At 36.6% G+C, this 15,167-nt stretch overlaps 1 protein-coding gene across 1 annotated transcript in view; it reads left to right on the forward strand.

Annotated features, from left to right (window-relative positions):
* Positions 1 to 15,167, forward strand: part of USP37 (ubiquitin specific peptidase 37) — a 66,124-nt gene that overhangs the window by 31,119 nt on the left and 19,838 nt on the right. Inside the window, exons 14-16 of the mRNA XM_027873913.1 lie at positions 2,128 to 2,193; positions 4,989 to 5,130; positions 7,787 to 8,042. Coding sequence (XP_027729714.1) covers positions 2,128 to 2,193; positions 4,989 to 5,130; positions 7,787 to 8,042 — 464 coding nt within the window. The remainder of the gene's footprint in view (positions 1 to 2,127; positions 2,194 to 4,988; positions 5,131 to 7,786; positions 8,043 to 15,167) is intronic.

The following is a 15,167-nucleotide window of genomic DNA, read 5'->3' on the forward strand; positions in this document are numbered from 1 at the left end:
AAAAAAAAAAATACCCTAAGTTATCTTCCTTTATCTCTTTGTCTTGCTGTTTGCACAGTCTACCACTTCCTGAACTAAACTTGATTGAGCTACATATCTTGAGTGGTCCAAGGCAGAGGATTTAGATGTTTTATAAATCTACAGTATAGTTTGAGTTGAGAAACACCGGACTAAATAGAATCCTGGTGCTGTGAACAAATGAATGTGCCTTCATAAATGTCTAATCATTGTCTTGTTGATTTAACTGAAGAACGTGAGAAGAAAATTTAGACTTAAGAAAGTGATGGAGAAAATGTTAATAGTTCAGCTTAAACTTAAAAATATATCATAGGGGGCAGTCAGGTGGCGCACTTTAATGCACAACTTTCATGGTTAGATCTAATAGATGAGCAGAAGGGAAAATATAGACTTTAAACAAATTGTTGGAAATATTAGAGCTAAAAGACTTAGGGCATTTACTGAATGGTACCACTAAAGAATATATTTTTTTAGCACCACATGGAACTTTTACAAATATTGGACACGTATTATTGTACAAAAAATTTGTAAGTACATGTAAAAAGGAAAAAAAAGCAAATATATCCTTTCTAGATCATAATACATTAAAAATAATATTCTATTCAGGAAGTACAAACAAAAGACATAAGCCTAAATGGAGACTTAATAATGAAATCCTAAATAATATTGGACCAAAGAACAAATCATAGAAAAAATGAATAATTATGTAAAAGACAATTTTAATAATGAGACAATATACCAGAATTTCTGAGATGTAGCTAAAGCAGTTCTCTGGAAAAAGTATATTCCTTTATAGAAGTGAATGTTGAAAACTAAAAATAAATTAATTTGAAAAAAAGAAAAAAGTATATTCCTAAAAACATAAATTGGTAAAATAGAAAAGGAGAGGATTAATAAAATGTTTATACATTTTTTTAAAATTAGGAACCAACAAATAAGCCCAAAATAAGTACAAAAGTGGACATCTCAAAAGTTAGAAGAGAAATAGATAAATTGAAAGTCAAAATTATTATAGAAATAATAAAGTTAAAAGCTGGTTCTTAGAAAAGATCCACAAAATTGATAAATCTTTAGTTAACCTGATTAAAAAGAGAACAGAAAATGAGATCAACAAAATAAAAAATTAACATCATGAAATCACAACAAAATAAGCAATAAAAAGAATTATCGAACGCAACTTTGCCATCAAAACAGAATACTAAACAAAAGATTACCTTCAAAAATTTTAAATACCCAAAGAAAAATCTTAATACATTCTCAGAAAAGGAAATAGAAAAATGTCATCATGCATATGATCCACATATCAGGATTCTTGGAGTCCTGCATACCTTCTTTACCTTGAGGCTGGACATTACATAGCCACTTTTTGGCAAGACATATTTGGTTTAGAGGCCCAGAATGGGGCAGAGCAGGAAGTGACCATAACAACTCCTACAGTCCCACTTCCTTACTCTGCAGAACAGAAAACCGAGTCAGGAAGAGGTGAACTAGTCTAAGATCAAAAAACAAATCAATGGCCATCCCTTGATTAGATGGTACAGTGAAACAATATTTGGCAGCCTGATATGAGAGGCTGTTCACGAAAGAGGTATGATATGAAAATGATTTTGTTTATGACCCCTCAGAGTTCTTCCTGGGACTCTTGCATAAACTACTCTCTGCTGTTGGAGGCATGATTCTTCCCCTCTGCAGTACTAGAACATGATTTAAAAGATAGCAACAGTATGTTTCTGATTTCACTTCTCTTTTGCATCTCTAGCATGACCCTTCCTGTATGTGCCCTTTTAAAGTCATCTTTATGCATATTGTTGCTTGACGTTAGCTACCAATTGTGTCCAACTGTTAGATTATTGCTCCTTACAGAGCATGTAAGGATGGTGTTTGTATTTTTCTCTCTGGTTTATTTAGTAACCAATATATTTAATAGCATGCATCAGTATACTCTATGCTTGTCAAAGGTATTGCTCTCTCAGGGATTAGGGCTTCTAGTAAAGTATCTGGCTTCAGGATATAAGTAAAAAGTATTTTGGTTTTTTTTTTCCTAGAGATTGTAACTGCATTTGTCTATATAACATGTATATATGTTTGCGTTGTTTAATTTTCTAATAGTACTCGGCCATTGAAAGCATCCCAAATGGTGAATTCCTGCACCATTAGCACTTCTACGCCTTCAAGGTTAGTTGTATTTCTGTGTACCTTGTGATTTTTAAGGATTTGACTTGTTCTGTTCTCCAACTCCTTTTTTCTTCATTTTTTCTCACATTACATAATTCTGCAGTTGTCACCTTTGTTGGTCATACTTTGGTATTTAACCTAGTATAGAGTAAACCTTAACAATGAAACAAGATTTAAAACAGTCCCTTAAGATTCTATTACAAGCCTGTGAGTGTTTTAGACTTGATTACTTTCTAGTTTGTGGCATTTTATAGCCTAAAATTTAAGAGTTATTTCAGAATTAATCTAGTTTGTTTATAGATTTTTGCTTATTTATTTATTAGGAAAAAGTGATATTAATGTTGAATGTTTTATTTCTAAAATGAATGAGTAGATGCAAAATATTTACATGCTCATGTGCCAGGAGGCAATCTAAACTCAGACATGAAGACCTAAATTCAGTGTTGTATCAGACACAGACTTGCTGTGTAACTCTGGGCAAGTCGCTTAACTTCTCTGTACCTTGGTTTGCTCCTCTGTACCACGGGGAGGCTCTACCTCCCAGGATGTTGTGAGGATCAAATGCAGTGATGCCCTTGAAGACCCTTACAAACCTTAAAGCTTTTTACAAATTTGAGCTGGAGTCAGTTACTTTGAGTTTTCATGATTCAGTCACTGAACTTGAGGGATTTTGATATGACTAGAAAAGTACATTCTTGAGGAATGCTGTGCTACAGGAATTTTACTGCTTTACCACAAAATTTAAAGGGCTAGATCTGGCCAAGGAAAGAAGCAGATATTTCCACTCCCTCTTAATGCACTCATCCTCCAAAAATTGGTTGGAAACACCAGTTTTAATATTATACCTCTTGCTCTGAGTGATTTGATAAGTCAGCAGTCTCAAAATTTATCCTGTCTTCTAGAATTTGTCCTAAAATAAATTTTATTCTTATTATTTTTCCATGTAATTAATACCAGGTGGCTTAAATGACTCAAAGTCTGAAAGTGTTACAGGTACAAATATTCTTCCCAAATTTAGAAAATGAGCAAGTAATGAATTTTATATGATGAATATTTTTCTTTAATCTAGACAAGCTACCATCTGTGAATTTGTTACTTATTAATGGAATGTACTCTGTAGCAAATCACTGTAGTTGCCACAAAGAGATGACTTCATTGGACATTATTATGTCTTGATCTGATCATCTGTGCTCCGAGGTCTGTTGTTCTGCAAGCTTGATTTTCTATCACAATTGGAGTGATTAGGCTCTGGCAAGCTAATCATGTTGATAAAACTTAGAAAAGACTTGTTTATGAACCAGAAAGCCGTTTGGTTTTTATATAGTGTCCTTTATTACATCTAACAGACTCTGCATAAGCTACGAGGAAACAGTTCCCTTCCTCAGCAAAGTATTTGCCTGGACACATTATGCCTGGAGGTTTCCTTGGTGACCGTGAAATCAGAGATACAGAATTGACATCATTGATAGGACATTTCTGTCTCAATTTTATTAAAACCTGAAAGATCACCCAGCAGTTGGGATTATTCTAGCTAATAACACCTTCTGGGGCAGCCACCTCCCATAAAGTATTTGGTGTGATTGCTGACTTTTATATCTTTTTTTTTTAAAACTGTGTTTCTATGCAGAGCATAGAATCTTATTTACTGCATTTTATTTACTAGTTTCTTGATTTTTTTTTTCATTTATTGTTTGCAAATTTAGATTTATATTTACATTTCATTCCTGTTCTGTTTTGCAGGGGTAATATCTTGATTTATGTTAATAAAGGAGATCTTTCTTTTGAGCATTTCCTTATTTCTTTTTCAGCTTATAGTGTCTGGGATACTTAGAAGTAAAAATGAATCTTATGATGATGTCAAATAAATGAGATATTTGAGCTAAGTAAAATTTCCATACAAGCTCTAAGTATTCAAACTTATTTTAACCATTTATGAAAATCTTCCTAGAATGTATTACACATTTCCAAACTATCTTAAACTAAGTACATTGGCTATAATTTTATTTTTTTTTATTGATGACATAAGTTTATAACAATGTCAGTTTTTGTTCTTTATTGTAATATAGGAATGCCCTTGAGAGATGTTGGCCTGACTGACCCTGTATTAAATTATTCTAAGATAATCTGTTTTTAATAATTCTTTGGGCTTTTTATTGTTCTGTGTATTAGCTATCACTTGTATATCCTCACTGCTGACAGTGTGTCATCTTTCTAATTTATTGCATTATTTAATACACAGTTTTTTGAGTGAAAACTTAAGGTGACTTCAAGCCTGTCTTGTGGAATAAGGTGCCCGACCTTAACGATTACTTTCTTCTCCCAAAGCCTGTTTTGTTCACTTCCCCAGCTACATTTTGGATGCTTGAAATCTGACTTCTTAATAATTGTGGTATTACTCTAATTAAAAGAGTGAGTGAATTATCTCATGCATAGTGTTAGATTTATTCATTGCTATGTCTGTATGAAATCCAGTTGAGAATACCTTGTTTACAAATATAGTAAACATTTCATTGGAATTAATCATTAGAAGAGAAAAAGACAGAAAGTGGCTGATTAAACTTCCAAAGAGCAGTATTTTGGGAATGAAGCAAATATATGTACATAGATATGTCTTCAACTTTTAGCTAAGTAATTTTCAGTATTTCAATAAATTTCAAAAAAATCAAATATGGTATATGTTCTACTAAAATTTTCTGTGTTGAAAAGTAAAGTTTACCTTTTATTAGTGTTTATGTTCCTAAAAAGAATAACAAAGATAAATTATGCAGAACTGGTATTTTTTTTTAAATTTGCAGGAAATATACTTTCAAATCTAAGAGCTCCATAGGATTCTCCATTGATTCAGACAGTGAGGATGAACTGCTAAAACGTTCTGTGGCCCTCAGCCAGAGACTTTTTGACATGCCAGGCAGGGAGCAACAGGAAGAACTGGAAAAGGTAGGTGATTTCCATGAAAATGTCTGACAAAAATTGCTACCACATAAAGCCAATCATATGTTCTTCAAAATACGGGTTCAGAAAATTGATAAGGGTTAGATACTAAATTTTTTGAGAATAGAGAGTTTTTTCCCTGGCTAGCTCAATAATCTGTGTACAATTTGGTGACTTGGGCTCATAGATTTAAAAACTAAGAGATAATGAGAGGATTTTCCAGAACATCTAAGACCAACCTCTTTATTTTAAAGAGATGAGACCAAGAGTTTATGATTTTCTGAAGGTTACACAGATTTCTTAAGAAGTATGAGTTGTTATGAGTTCTACAGTACCCTTTTACCTTTTGGTCTTCAGAAAATTATGAACTTATTTCAAAATGTTTATTTGTGAGAAAATCATAGTAAAAGACTTAAATTCATTGAATCTGGGCTTCAGATTGTGGCTGGTGGAATCATAGATCAATATCCAATCAACAGTCATTTATTAATACCTGTGCCAGGTCTGTGCTAGATTCTGGAGATGCAGATACAAAGAATGAATCAATCTCTGCTTACAAGGAGTTTATTTTCTTTTCTTTTTTCTTTTTCTTTTTTTTTTAATGAAAAATCCTAACATTTTTTCATGGAAGACTAAAGCAGGAACAATCAAATGTCATAGTTACTCAGCACAGGGCAAAAACAAGAATATTCAAAACATTGGAATCTACCATGAACCTTGCGCCACATATCCCCACAAATGGTTGCTGTGTCCACGGGGAGAGAGATTACACACTTAAACAAACCTAGGAGGAAAACACAAAAGTGGGGAAAGTCACATTCCTGGGGCAACTCGCAACCTTGACTGTAGACTTGGAAGTCTTGGTCTAGTCATAAACAATCCCTAACACCTGAAGCCACTTATTTTTAACTAATCCCGTTCTGATCCTCACCACTCTCTGGCAATGCATAACTACTCTTCCATTGTCAAGCTGATAAAGCAGGGATAAACTGTTTTATGTCATAGCCACCCTGAACAAGGAGCTGAAAATGTGTCACAGTCTTTTAACAAGGACTGTCTCAGTATTGCCCTTGCTCAGTGACAGGCAGTTTCTTTAAACCGTAGAACTCCAGAGCTCTTTGGGTTGGCCTTCTGGGCATTGCAGACAAAGCCTAGTCAGCATTTCTTTTGACAAAATTTTGCTTTCTCCAGTCCACAAACACATCTCAAAACAAAAGAGAGATGTGAGGACCAAATTTTCCTTTCTGTTTCTCTCTCATTAAACCGTAGAGGGCAGTGGAAGGCAACCATGTGCTCTTGGGAAGTCCCTGTCAGTCCGTAGCCCCTCCCTCGGCTCCCTCCCTCGGGCCCCCCCCCCCCCGGCCCCCAGCCAACTCTGTGCGGTTATCTGTCTGAACTCAAAACACTCTGTACACCGCCACATGGGGAGTGGGGGGCAGGGGGCAGTCCAGGAAAGGCTTTTGGTAGAAGATGGGACTTGAGTTGTGTCCTGAAGGAAGAGGGAAATTATGTAAGAGGACAAGGTGGCTAGGTCAGAGTGGGCAGGAAGGGAGTAATATCCCTTGAGGCTGGAAAGATTGTTTGGGACCAGTTATGAAGAGGTAAAAGCTAAATAGGATTTTATATTGATCTTAGAGAAAATAAGGAGCCAGCAGAGTTGGTGGAGTCTCAGAGGAATGACAGTGAAACCTGTACTTGAAGAAAAACCACTTTGGCAGTAGTTTGGAGGATGGACTGGAGTGGAGAGAGACTTGAGGCAGGGAGACTAACTGAAGTGAAGGGGCAAGACTAGGACTGTTTGTGTAAATCTGAGATTCATCTGCATGGAGGTGATAACAAAACCCTTGGGAACTGATGAAGTTATGTAGGAGAGAGAAAAGATAAGGGCCTAGTTCATAATCTTGGCTGATTATTGATGAATCAGCAGAACATATGGAAGAGTGTGCAGACAGATAAGAGTAGAACTGGGAGAAAGCAGTGTCACAAAACCCTAGAAATGTGAAAGTATCCAGAAGAGGGTGGTTAACTGAGATGCTGCAAATAAGCTGAGAAAGATGAGGACTAAGATAAGACTCTCAGATTTGGCAAGTAGGAGATGATTGGTAACCCTGGAGAGAAAGAATAATTTTAGTTGAGTGATGAGATTACTGAATGTGCTAATAGTATAGTGATCCATGATTACTTGAGACATTTGGATTATCTCTTTTTACAAGGGAAGAGCACTTCATGAACATTTTTTTGAGCTTCTCTTATTAAAAGAACAGAATTATTTCAAAAGGCCATTTTGTTGTGGTAGGGTAAACTTTTTTCCATGTAATATTAAAACCAGGGCCCAGTTTGAATGATATTCACCTTGAATGAAAACTAAAAGGACATTCAAAGCCACAATTCTACGTGGTCCTGGAGAACAAAACTAGGAGTAGTTGGTGTAAGTTTCAGAGGCATAGGTTTAAGCCTAATGTAAGGAAAAACTTCCTAACAATTAGAACTATCTAAAAGTTGATTACGAGTTGCTTTGGTGGAGGTGTTCAAGTGGAGGCCGGATGACCACTTCCCGGATATTAGTGAAAGGATTCCTGTTTAGGTATGTATTGGACTAATGACTGACCTGTAGGTCTCTTGGAACTGTTTAGATTATGTCATTGTGCCTTCCTCTCTATAGGTTTCAAAAAGATGCAAAATGGAATCAGATAAATCAGAATTGGGAAACTCAGGATTTGATGGAATGAGTGAAGATGAACTTCTGGCAGCTGTCTTGGAGATAAGTAAGAGAGAAGCCTCTCTGTCTTTGACGAATGAAGATGATGATAAGCCTACCAGCAGTCCAGATACGGGGTTTGCAGAGGATGATATGCAAGATATGCCTGAAAATCTGGAATCTCTGGAGGCAGAAAAATCAAAAGCCCCAATAGAAGCTGGTAGGTTGAATAAAAATAAATGTATCTAGTAATAAACATAAGTAGAACCTTTACAGAGTTAGTAATAGTTTTTAGTGGTGAACAGAAATGACTTGTATAAGAGTGGTATGGGTAATCACTTCTGAAATATTTCCATCTTTTAAATGAACTAATTTTGTTGAATTTGAAACTGTATGTATATAACTAAGCACCTAAGGATGCGCTGAGAAGTATGCCTCTTTCTGGGATGTGTGGCTAATTACTGGATATTATTTTGACTCATGAATGTATATGTTTGTGTCTTAGTTCATGTCTTTCTTCTGTTTGGTCTTACCATTTACCTCAAAAGTTCATGTAAGGTAAAACTCTGAGATGGCCTCCACATCTAGGGACCATTTCCTACCTTCATATCCCTGCTTTTAAACTAGCTCCGTGTTGAGAGCATAAAGGATGCCAGACAAGAAAGTCCTAAATATTGTTTCTACCCCTAACATTAAACTTTAAGCCTCAGTTTTATCACCTACAAAATCAGGATGATACTTGTATTTACCTACCTCATTAGATTGCTTCTAGAATCAGAATTGTTTTTTTTTTCTTTTTTGCAAGGCAATCAGGGTTAAGTGATTTGCCCAGGGTCACACCAGCTAGTTTAGCGTCAAGTGTCTGAGTTCAGATTTGAATTCGGGTCCTCCTGAATCCAGGGCCGGTGCTGTATCCATTGTGCCACCTAGCTGCCCTTCAGAATTGTTTTAAAAACCTTCGAGTCAAATCCAAGGTGGTAACAACATTATTATTTTAGTGCCCTGCCTGCCAGTGGAAGACATGAACTGAGACTCTTTGCTTTGGCCTATTCCATGAAGCATTGTGGATATTTTTGAAATATTGGTGGTTTCACCAAAACCTTTCATCCACTACCCATCAGCATGCCAACTTTTTTCCCTCATGACGGCAAGTTCTTAAAAATTTGTAATATGTGAGATATATAAATAGGCAATGAATTATAGAATTAATTTTATTCTACATGTGTTGAATAAAAGCCGGTATTGTTATAGTGGGCTATCTATTCTACTCTCTTGTGAATTTTTGTAATTTTGTTTTTTTCAATCAGCGAAAATCTATCTTCTCTCTGCCTCCCCACCCCTCAATTGAGAATGAAAGAAAAACAAAATCACAGTTACAAAAATATGAAGTTAAAACAAATTTCCACCTTGGCTATGTCCAAAAATGTGTTTCCTTCTGCACTCTGAGTCCTTCATCTCTCTATCAAGAGGTGAGGAGCATTTTTCATCATCATCATCATTGTTGTGGTTGTTCAGTTGTTCCTCCACTATCTCTCAAAGTCTGTCCAACTTTATTTTTGTTGTTACTCTGACATTATCTATCCATTTCATCCTCTCCCATCCCCTTTTCCTTTTGCCTTTAGTCTTTCTCAGCGTTAGGGTCTTTTTAATGAGTCCTGTCTGTGGCCAAAGTATTTAAGCTTCAGCTTCAGTATTTGGCCTTATAGTGAATAGCCTGAATTAAATTTTTTTAGACATGAACTGATTTGATCTCTTTGCTGTCCAGGGGACTCTCAGAAGTCTTCTAGCCCCACAGTTTGAAAGCATCAATTCTGTGATGGTCAGCTTTCCATATAGTCCGACTCTCACAGCCATACATTGCTACTGGAAAAACCATAGCTTTGGCTATATGGACCTTTGTTAGCAAGGTGATATTTCTGCTTCTTAGTATGGTGTCCAGATTTGCCATAACTTTCCTTCCAAGGAGCAAGCATCTTTTAGTTTCATGGCTGCAGTCACCATCTGCAGTGATCTTTGAGCCCAAGAATATAAAATCTGATACTGCTTCCATTTCTTCTCCCTCTATTTGCCAGGAAGTGATGAGGCCAGTTGCCAGTCTTGGGTTTTTTTTTATGTTAAGCTTCAAGCCAGCTTTTACACTCTCCTCTTGCCCCCTCATCATGAGGTTTCGTAATTCCTCTTCACTTTCTGCCATCAGAGTGGTATCATCTGCATATTTGAGATTATTGATAGTTCTCCTGGTAACCCTAATTCTGACCTTTGATTCATTCAGCCTGACATTTTACATGATGTACTCTGCATTTAAGTTAAATAAGGTGACACCATAACGTATTGTACTCCTTTTCCAATTTTAAACCAGTCAGTTGTTCCGTGTTCAGTTCTAACTGTTGCTTCTTGGCCTGTATACAGGCTTCCAGGAGACAAGATGATCTGCTACTCCCACCTCTTTGAGGACTTTGCACATTTTGTTGTGATCCACACAGTCAAAGGCTTTTGTGTAGTCAATGATGTTTTTCTGACACTCCCTTGCTTTCTCTATAATCCAGTGGATGTTTGCAGTTTGGTCTCTAGATCCTCTGCCTCTTGAAAAACCGTCTTGCTCTTTTGGTAATTCTCAGTTCACATATTGCTGAAGCATAGCTTGCAGAATCTTAAGCATAACCTTGCTGGCATGTGAAGTGTGCACAATTATTTGGTTATTTGAACATTCCTTGGCATTGCCCTTCTTTAGGATTGGGACGTAAGCTGATCTTTTCCAATCCAGTGGCCACTGTTAAGTTTTCAAAATTTGCTGACATAATGAGTTCAGGAATTTAACAGCATCATCTTTTAGGATTTTAAGTAGCTCAGCTAGAATTCTATCACCTCCACTAACCTAATGATTAGCAGTACTTCCTAAGGCCCACTTGACTTCATTCTCCAGGATGTCTGGCTCTAAATCAGTAACCACACCACCATGGTTATTGGTAATGTTAAGATCTTTCTTCTGTAGTTCTTTTGTAAATTCATGTCACCTTTTCTTAATTCTTCTGCTTCTGTTAAGTCTCTAGCATTTTTGTCTTTTATCATGCCCATTTTTGCATGAAATGTTCCCTTGATATCTCTGATTTTCTTGAAGAGATCTCTTGTCTTTCCATTCTGTTTGCTTCTATTTCTCTGCATCACCCATTTAAGAAAGCCTTCTTATCTCTCCTTGCTATTCTCTGGAATTCTGCATTCAGTTATATATGTCTTTCCCATTTTCCCTTACCTTTCACTTCCCTTCTTTTCCTGAGCTATTTGTAAAGTCCACCAGTCATTTTGCTTTTTTGCTTTTCTTTTTCTTTGGTATGTTTTTTATTGCTGTCTCCTGAATGATTTTGTGAACCTCTGTCCATAGTTCTTAACCAGATCTAATCCCTTAAATGTACTCATCACCTCCATATTCATAAGGGATGTTGATTAGGCCATTTCTATGTGGTCTAATGTTTTCCCTGCTTTCTTCAAATTAAGTCTGAATTTTGCAATAAGAAACAAGTTTCTATATTAGTCCTTGGAAATTGTGATTGGTTATTACACCGATCAGAATTTCTCATTCTTTCAAAGTTGTCTTTCTTTATCATAGTGATGTCATTGTGTAAATTGTTCTACTTATGTCCACTTCTCTCTGTGTCAGTTTATACAAGTGTTCCCAGGTTTCTTCAAAACCATTCCCTTGGGGCAGCAAGGTGGTACAGTGGCTAGAGCACCGGCCCTGAAGGCAGGAGGACCTGAGTTCAAATCGGACCTCAGACCAAACAGTTGTCACTTACTAGCTGTGTGACCTTGGGCAAGTCACTTAACCCCAAATACCTAAGAACAACAGCAACAACAACAAACCATCCCCTTAATCATTCCCCATAGCACAGGAGCGTCCCGTCACATTTATAGGCCATAACTTCCTAAGGCATTTCCGTGTTTGTGGACATCAGTCCCATCCTTTACCACCTCAAAAAGCTATAAATACTTTTGGACATACTTAGAATTTGATTTGCTTAAGACTGATTCCTCCCTTAATTTACCCTCCCTTTAATGCCCTTTCTAATTTTCTCTTCTCTTTGTCCTCATCCTCACCTCTAAGGAATTCTTTTCCCCTTTCTTTCCATTCTTCTAAGATCATCAAGACGTAACAGAATCACTCCTATGCGTTGTCTAATTAGACTACCTCTGTGAACATTGATGATGATAAAGATCCGAGGGGACAAGTATTGTCTTCCCTTATGATGTAAACAGTTTATCTTTGTTTAGTCATTTATCATTGCTTGTTCATGTTTACTTTTTTTATGTTTCTCTTAATTTCGAACTTCAAAGTTTCTACACAGCTCTTTTTATCAGGAATGCTTAAAAATCATGATTTTTCATTAAAGGACCATTTTTTCCTCCTATAGGATTATATTCATTTTTGTGAGGTTAAGTTATTCTTGGCTGTAGGCCTGTATCATTTGCCTTCTGGAATATTGTATTCCAGATTCTGTACTTCTTCAGAATGGTGGCTTCTAAATCATGTGATACTGACTGTTAGTATTTGAATTGTTTCTTTTTGGCTATTTGCAGTATTTTTTATTTGACCTAGAAACTGGATTTTGGCTATGATATTTGTGGGAGTTTTCATTTAGAGATTTCTTTTAAGAGTTGACTGGTAGATTCTTTTTCCACTTTACTCTGGTTCTAAGAGACCTAAGCAGTTTTCTTTAAGGGTTTTTGCAGTATGGTATTTAGGCTCTTTTTTTTTTTGGTCATGGTGTTCAGGTAGTCCAATGATTATTAAATTTTTGTTTCCTTGATCTGTTTTCCATATCAGTTGTTTCTATTTCTAAAGCCTTTTGACTTTGTTTTGATATTTCTTGTTGTCTCGTGGAGTCGTTGATTTCTACTTAGCACATTCTAGTTTTCAGAGAGTTTGTTGATCAGGGCAAGGTGTGGTAACTCTTGTGCCAAGCCATTAATTCCCTTTCCAATTCTTTCTTCCATACCTGTCGTTTCTTTTCCACTTTTTTTTCCTCTAATACTCATTGATAAAACTTTTTTTTAGCTCTTGTTTCAGCTCTTTCAGGAATTCTAATTGAATTTGTGCCTAACCTGTATCTTTCTTGGAGGCTTTGCTTGTAGATGTTTTGGAGTCACTCTTCTAGGTTTGTGTCTTGAGTGCCCATCACAATAATAACTCATTGTGGTGAGATTTTTCTGTTGTTTGCTCCTTTCTGACTTTGCACTTGAATTTTAGCTCTAAGTTCTCTATACTTCTGGAGGAATGATTCAAGCTGGTCCTGATGCTTTCTTGTGGTATTGAATGTTGTGTTATTCCAGGATTTTAGGAATAGCTCAGACTGGGGACCTGAAAGCTTTCAGTGCCCATTTAGGGTAAAGTCTGACCACTGACCCCCTGGTATGAGCTCTGCAAATTCCTGACCTGGGTTTGGGTCTGAGTAACAGATGACTACTGCTGGACTTGGTCACTTTCAGCCAAATTGTCCATTTTATCTCCAGAGAACCTTTATATCCCTTGTTTGGTCAGGAACTCTTCTTTTATTCATAATTGTAGAAATCTTTCTTTTCCTTTTCCAATTTATTTATGACAGTGACCCTTTTATAGCAAGATTGTATATCCATTCCAGTGTAGTGCAGTATATGGTAGGCTCCCCTTTGGCCTCAATCTTTGATTTTTTCTCAGTCTCCTTGAAGTCCACTCAAAGGCTTGGCCTCACTTGGTCTCTTTTTAACCTTCTCTTTGTACAGTACTCAGTAACATGTTGGTTACCTTCCCTACTGTAGCCCTGATGGGCTACAGCAGTGGGATACTGGAAATCTCAGGCCTCGTGGTATAGCCTTCTTGGCAGTGACACATAGGCACTGAGTTAACCATGTCAGTAAGACAGTAAGCATTTATTAAGTGCCTGCTATATGCCAGGCACTGTGCTAACTCTGTAGGGATACAAAGAAAGGCTAAAGAAGTCCTTGCACTTGAGGAGGTCACAATCCAATGGAAAGAGACAACATGGAAACAAATATATACAAATGAGATTTATATGGGTTAATTTGGAGATAAGCAAAAGAGGGAAGGTACTAGCATTAAGGGGGATCAGGAAAAACTTGTAGAAGGTGGGATTTTAGCTGGACTTAGAAAAAACCAGGGAGGTCAAGAGGCAGAGGTAAGGCAGAATTTATTCTGTGGCTCCTAATGCTCAGGGCAATGCATGACTGGACTCTGTCTCCCTGGACAGTGATGTCCAGAAGTGCTACTTCTGTTCTTATGGTCTAGCTTCAGTCACCTGATTACTGGAGCTGGGATTGACTTTTGAGGTTCCCATTCAGAGCAATGGCCTGCTTTAAGTCTGTTTACTGATGTTTGCCCTACTTTCTCTGGTTCCTGGCCGCGTTATCCAAGTCCATGCTGGTTTTTCTGGCATGAATGGAATGGAATGATCTTAGACTCAATGAGATAGAGGGAATGGAATATTATTTGGATAATACCTTATGTCCTTCATGATCTTCTGGCCACCTTGACTATCTGGGTCAATACTGCTTCCACTTTGTTTCTGGTATTTTAGTAGCTCAGAAATGTCCAGGATATTTCTTGCAATAGAGTTCCTTTCCTCTTACCAGTTCACCCCAAATCTAGTCGATGTCATAACATTTAGAATAGTTTTGATGAAAAGCAGATCATGATACTATGTATACATCAGACGAAACTTGAAAGTATCGGAAGTTTCCACCTACAAAGTGAGGTTTGATTTCTCCCAAGTCCTTCATTTAAAATACACATGGATCTTAGTTGACCCATTCTCCAAATCTTTTAAATTTGAATTAGTTCACAAAGTAATCCATTCCTACTAGGTTTGAACATTTTCCATACCTATGGTTTTAAACACTTGACCTCTGAACAAATACAGAAGTAGTATGTGCCTTATTGATTGCAGCATCACAAAATCGTCTTCTCCTTTGTAGGATTAATTGTTGGAAAGTTCTGGGTTTGATGGCTACATTAGCTAATTGTCTAGAAAACATGTATTTAGCTAGCGCAGTGGATGCTGAAAATTTGTACTGTGTGAAGATGGTGTTGTCTATAATCTTTCCAGTAGCCCCCAAACTGTAAGATCAACATGTAGGTTTTATATATTGATAAAACTGAGTAAAAAACCTACCATAGGAGCCAAATTATAGGGCTTTCATGACTGCATGCCATTGTCATGAGATTACTATTTTTAAGCATTAAGATTTTAATTAATAATTGTTTTGCCAGTAATATGAAATGTTTCTTTTGTATTGAGTCCATTTTCAATGTTTTGTCAGAAATGCAATCAAAGAAAAACTGGTAACTGTGACTGCT

The sequence above is a fragment of the Vombatus ursinus genome, unplaced genomic scaffold (genome assembly GCF_900497805.2).
Source record: "Vombatus ursinus unplaced genomic scaffold, bare-nosed wombat genome assembly UNPS02014802.1, whole genome shotgun sequence".
Taxonomy (NCBI): domain Eukaryota; kingdom Metazoa; phylum Chordata; class Mammalia; order Diprotodontia; family Vombatidae; genus Vombatus; species Vombatus ursinus.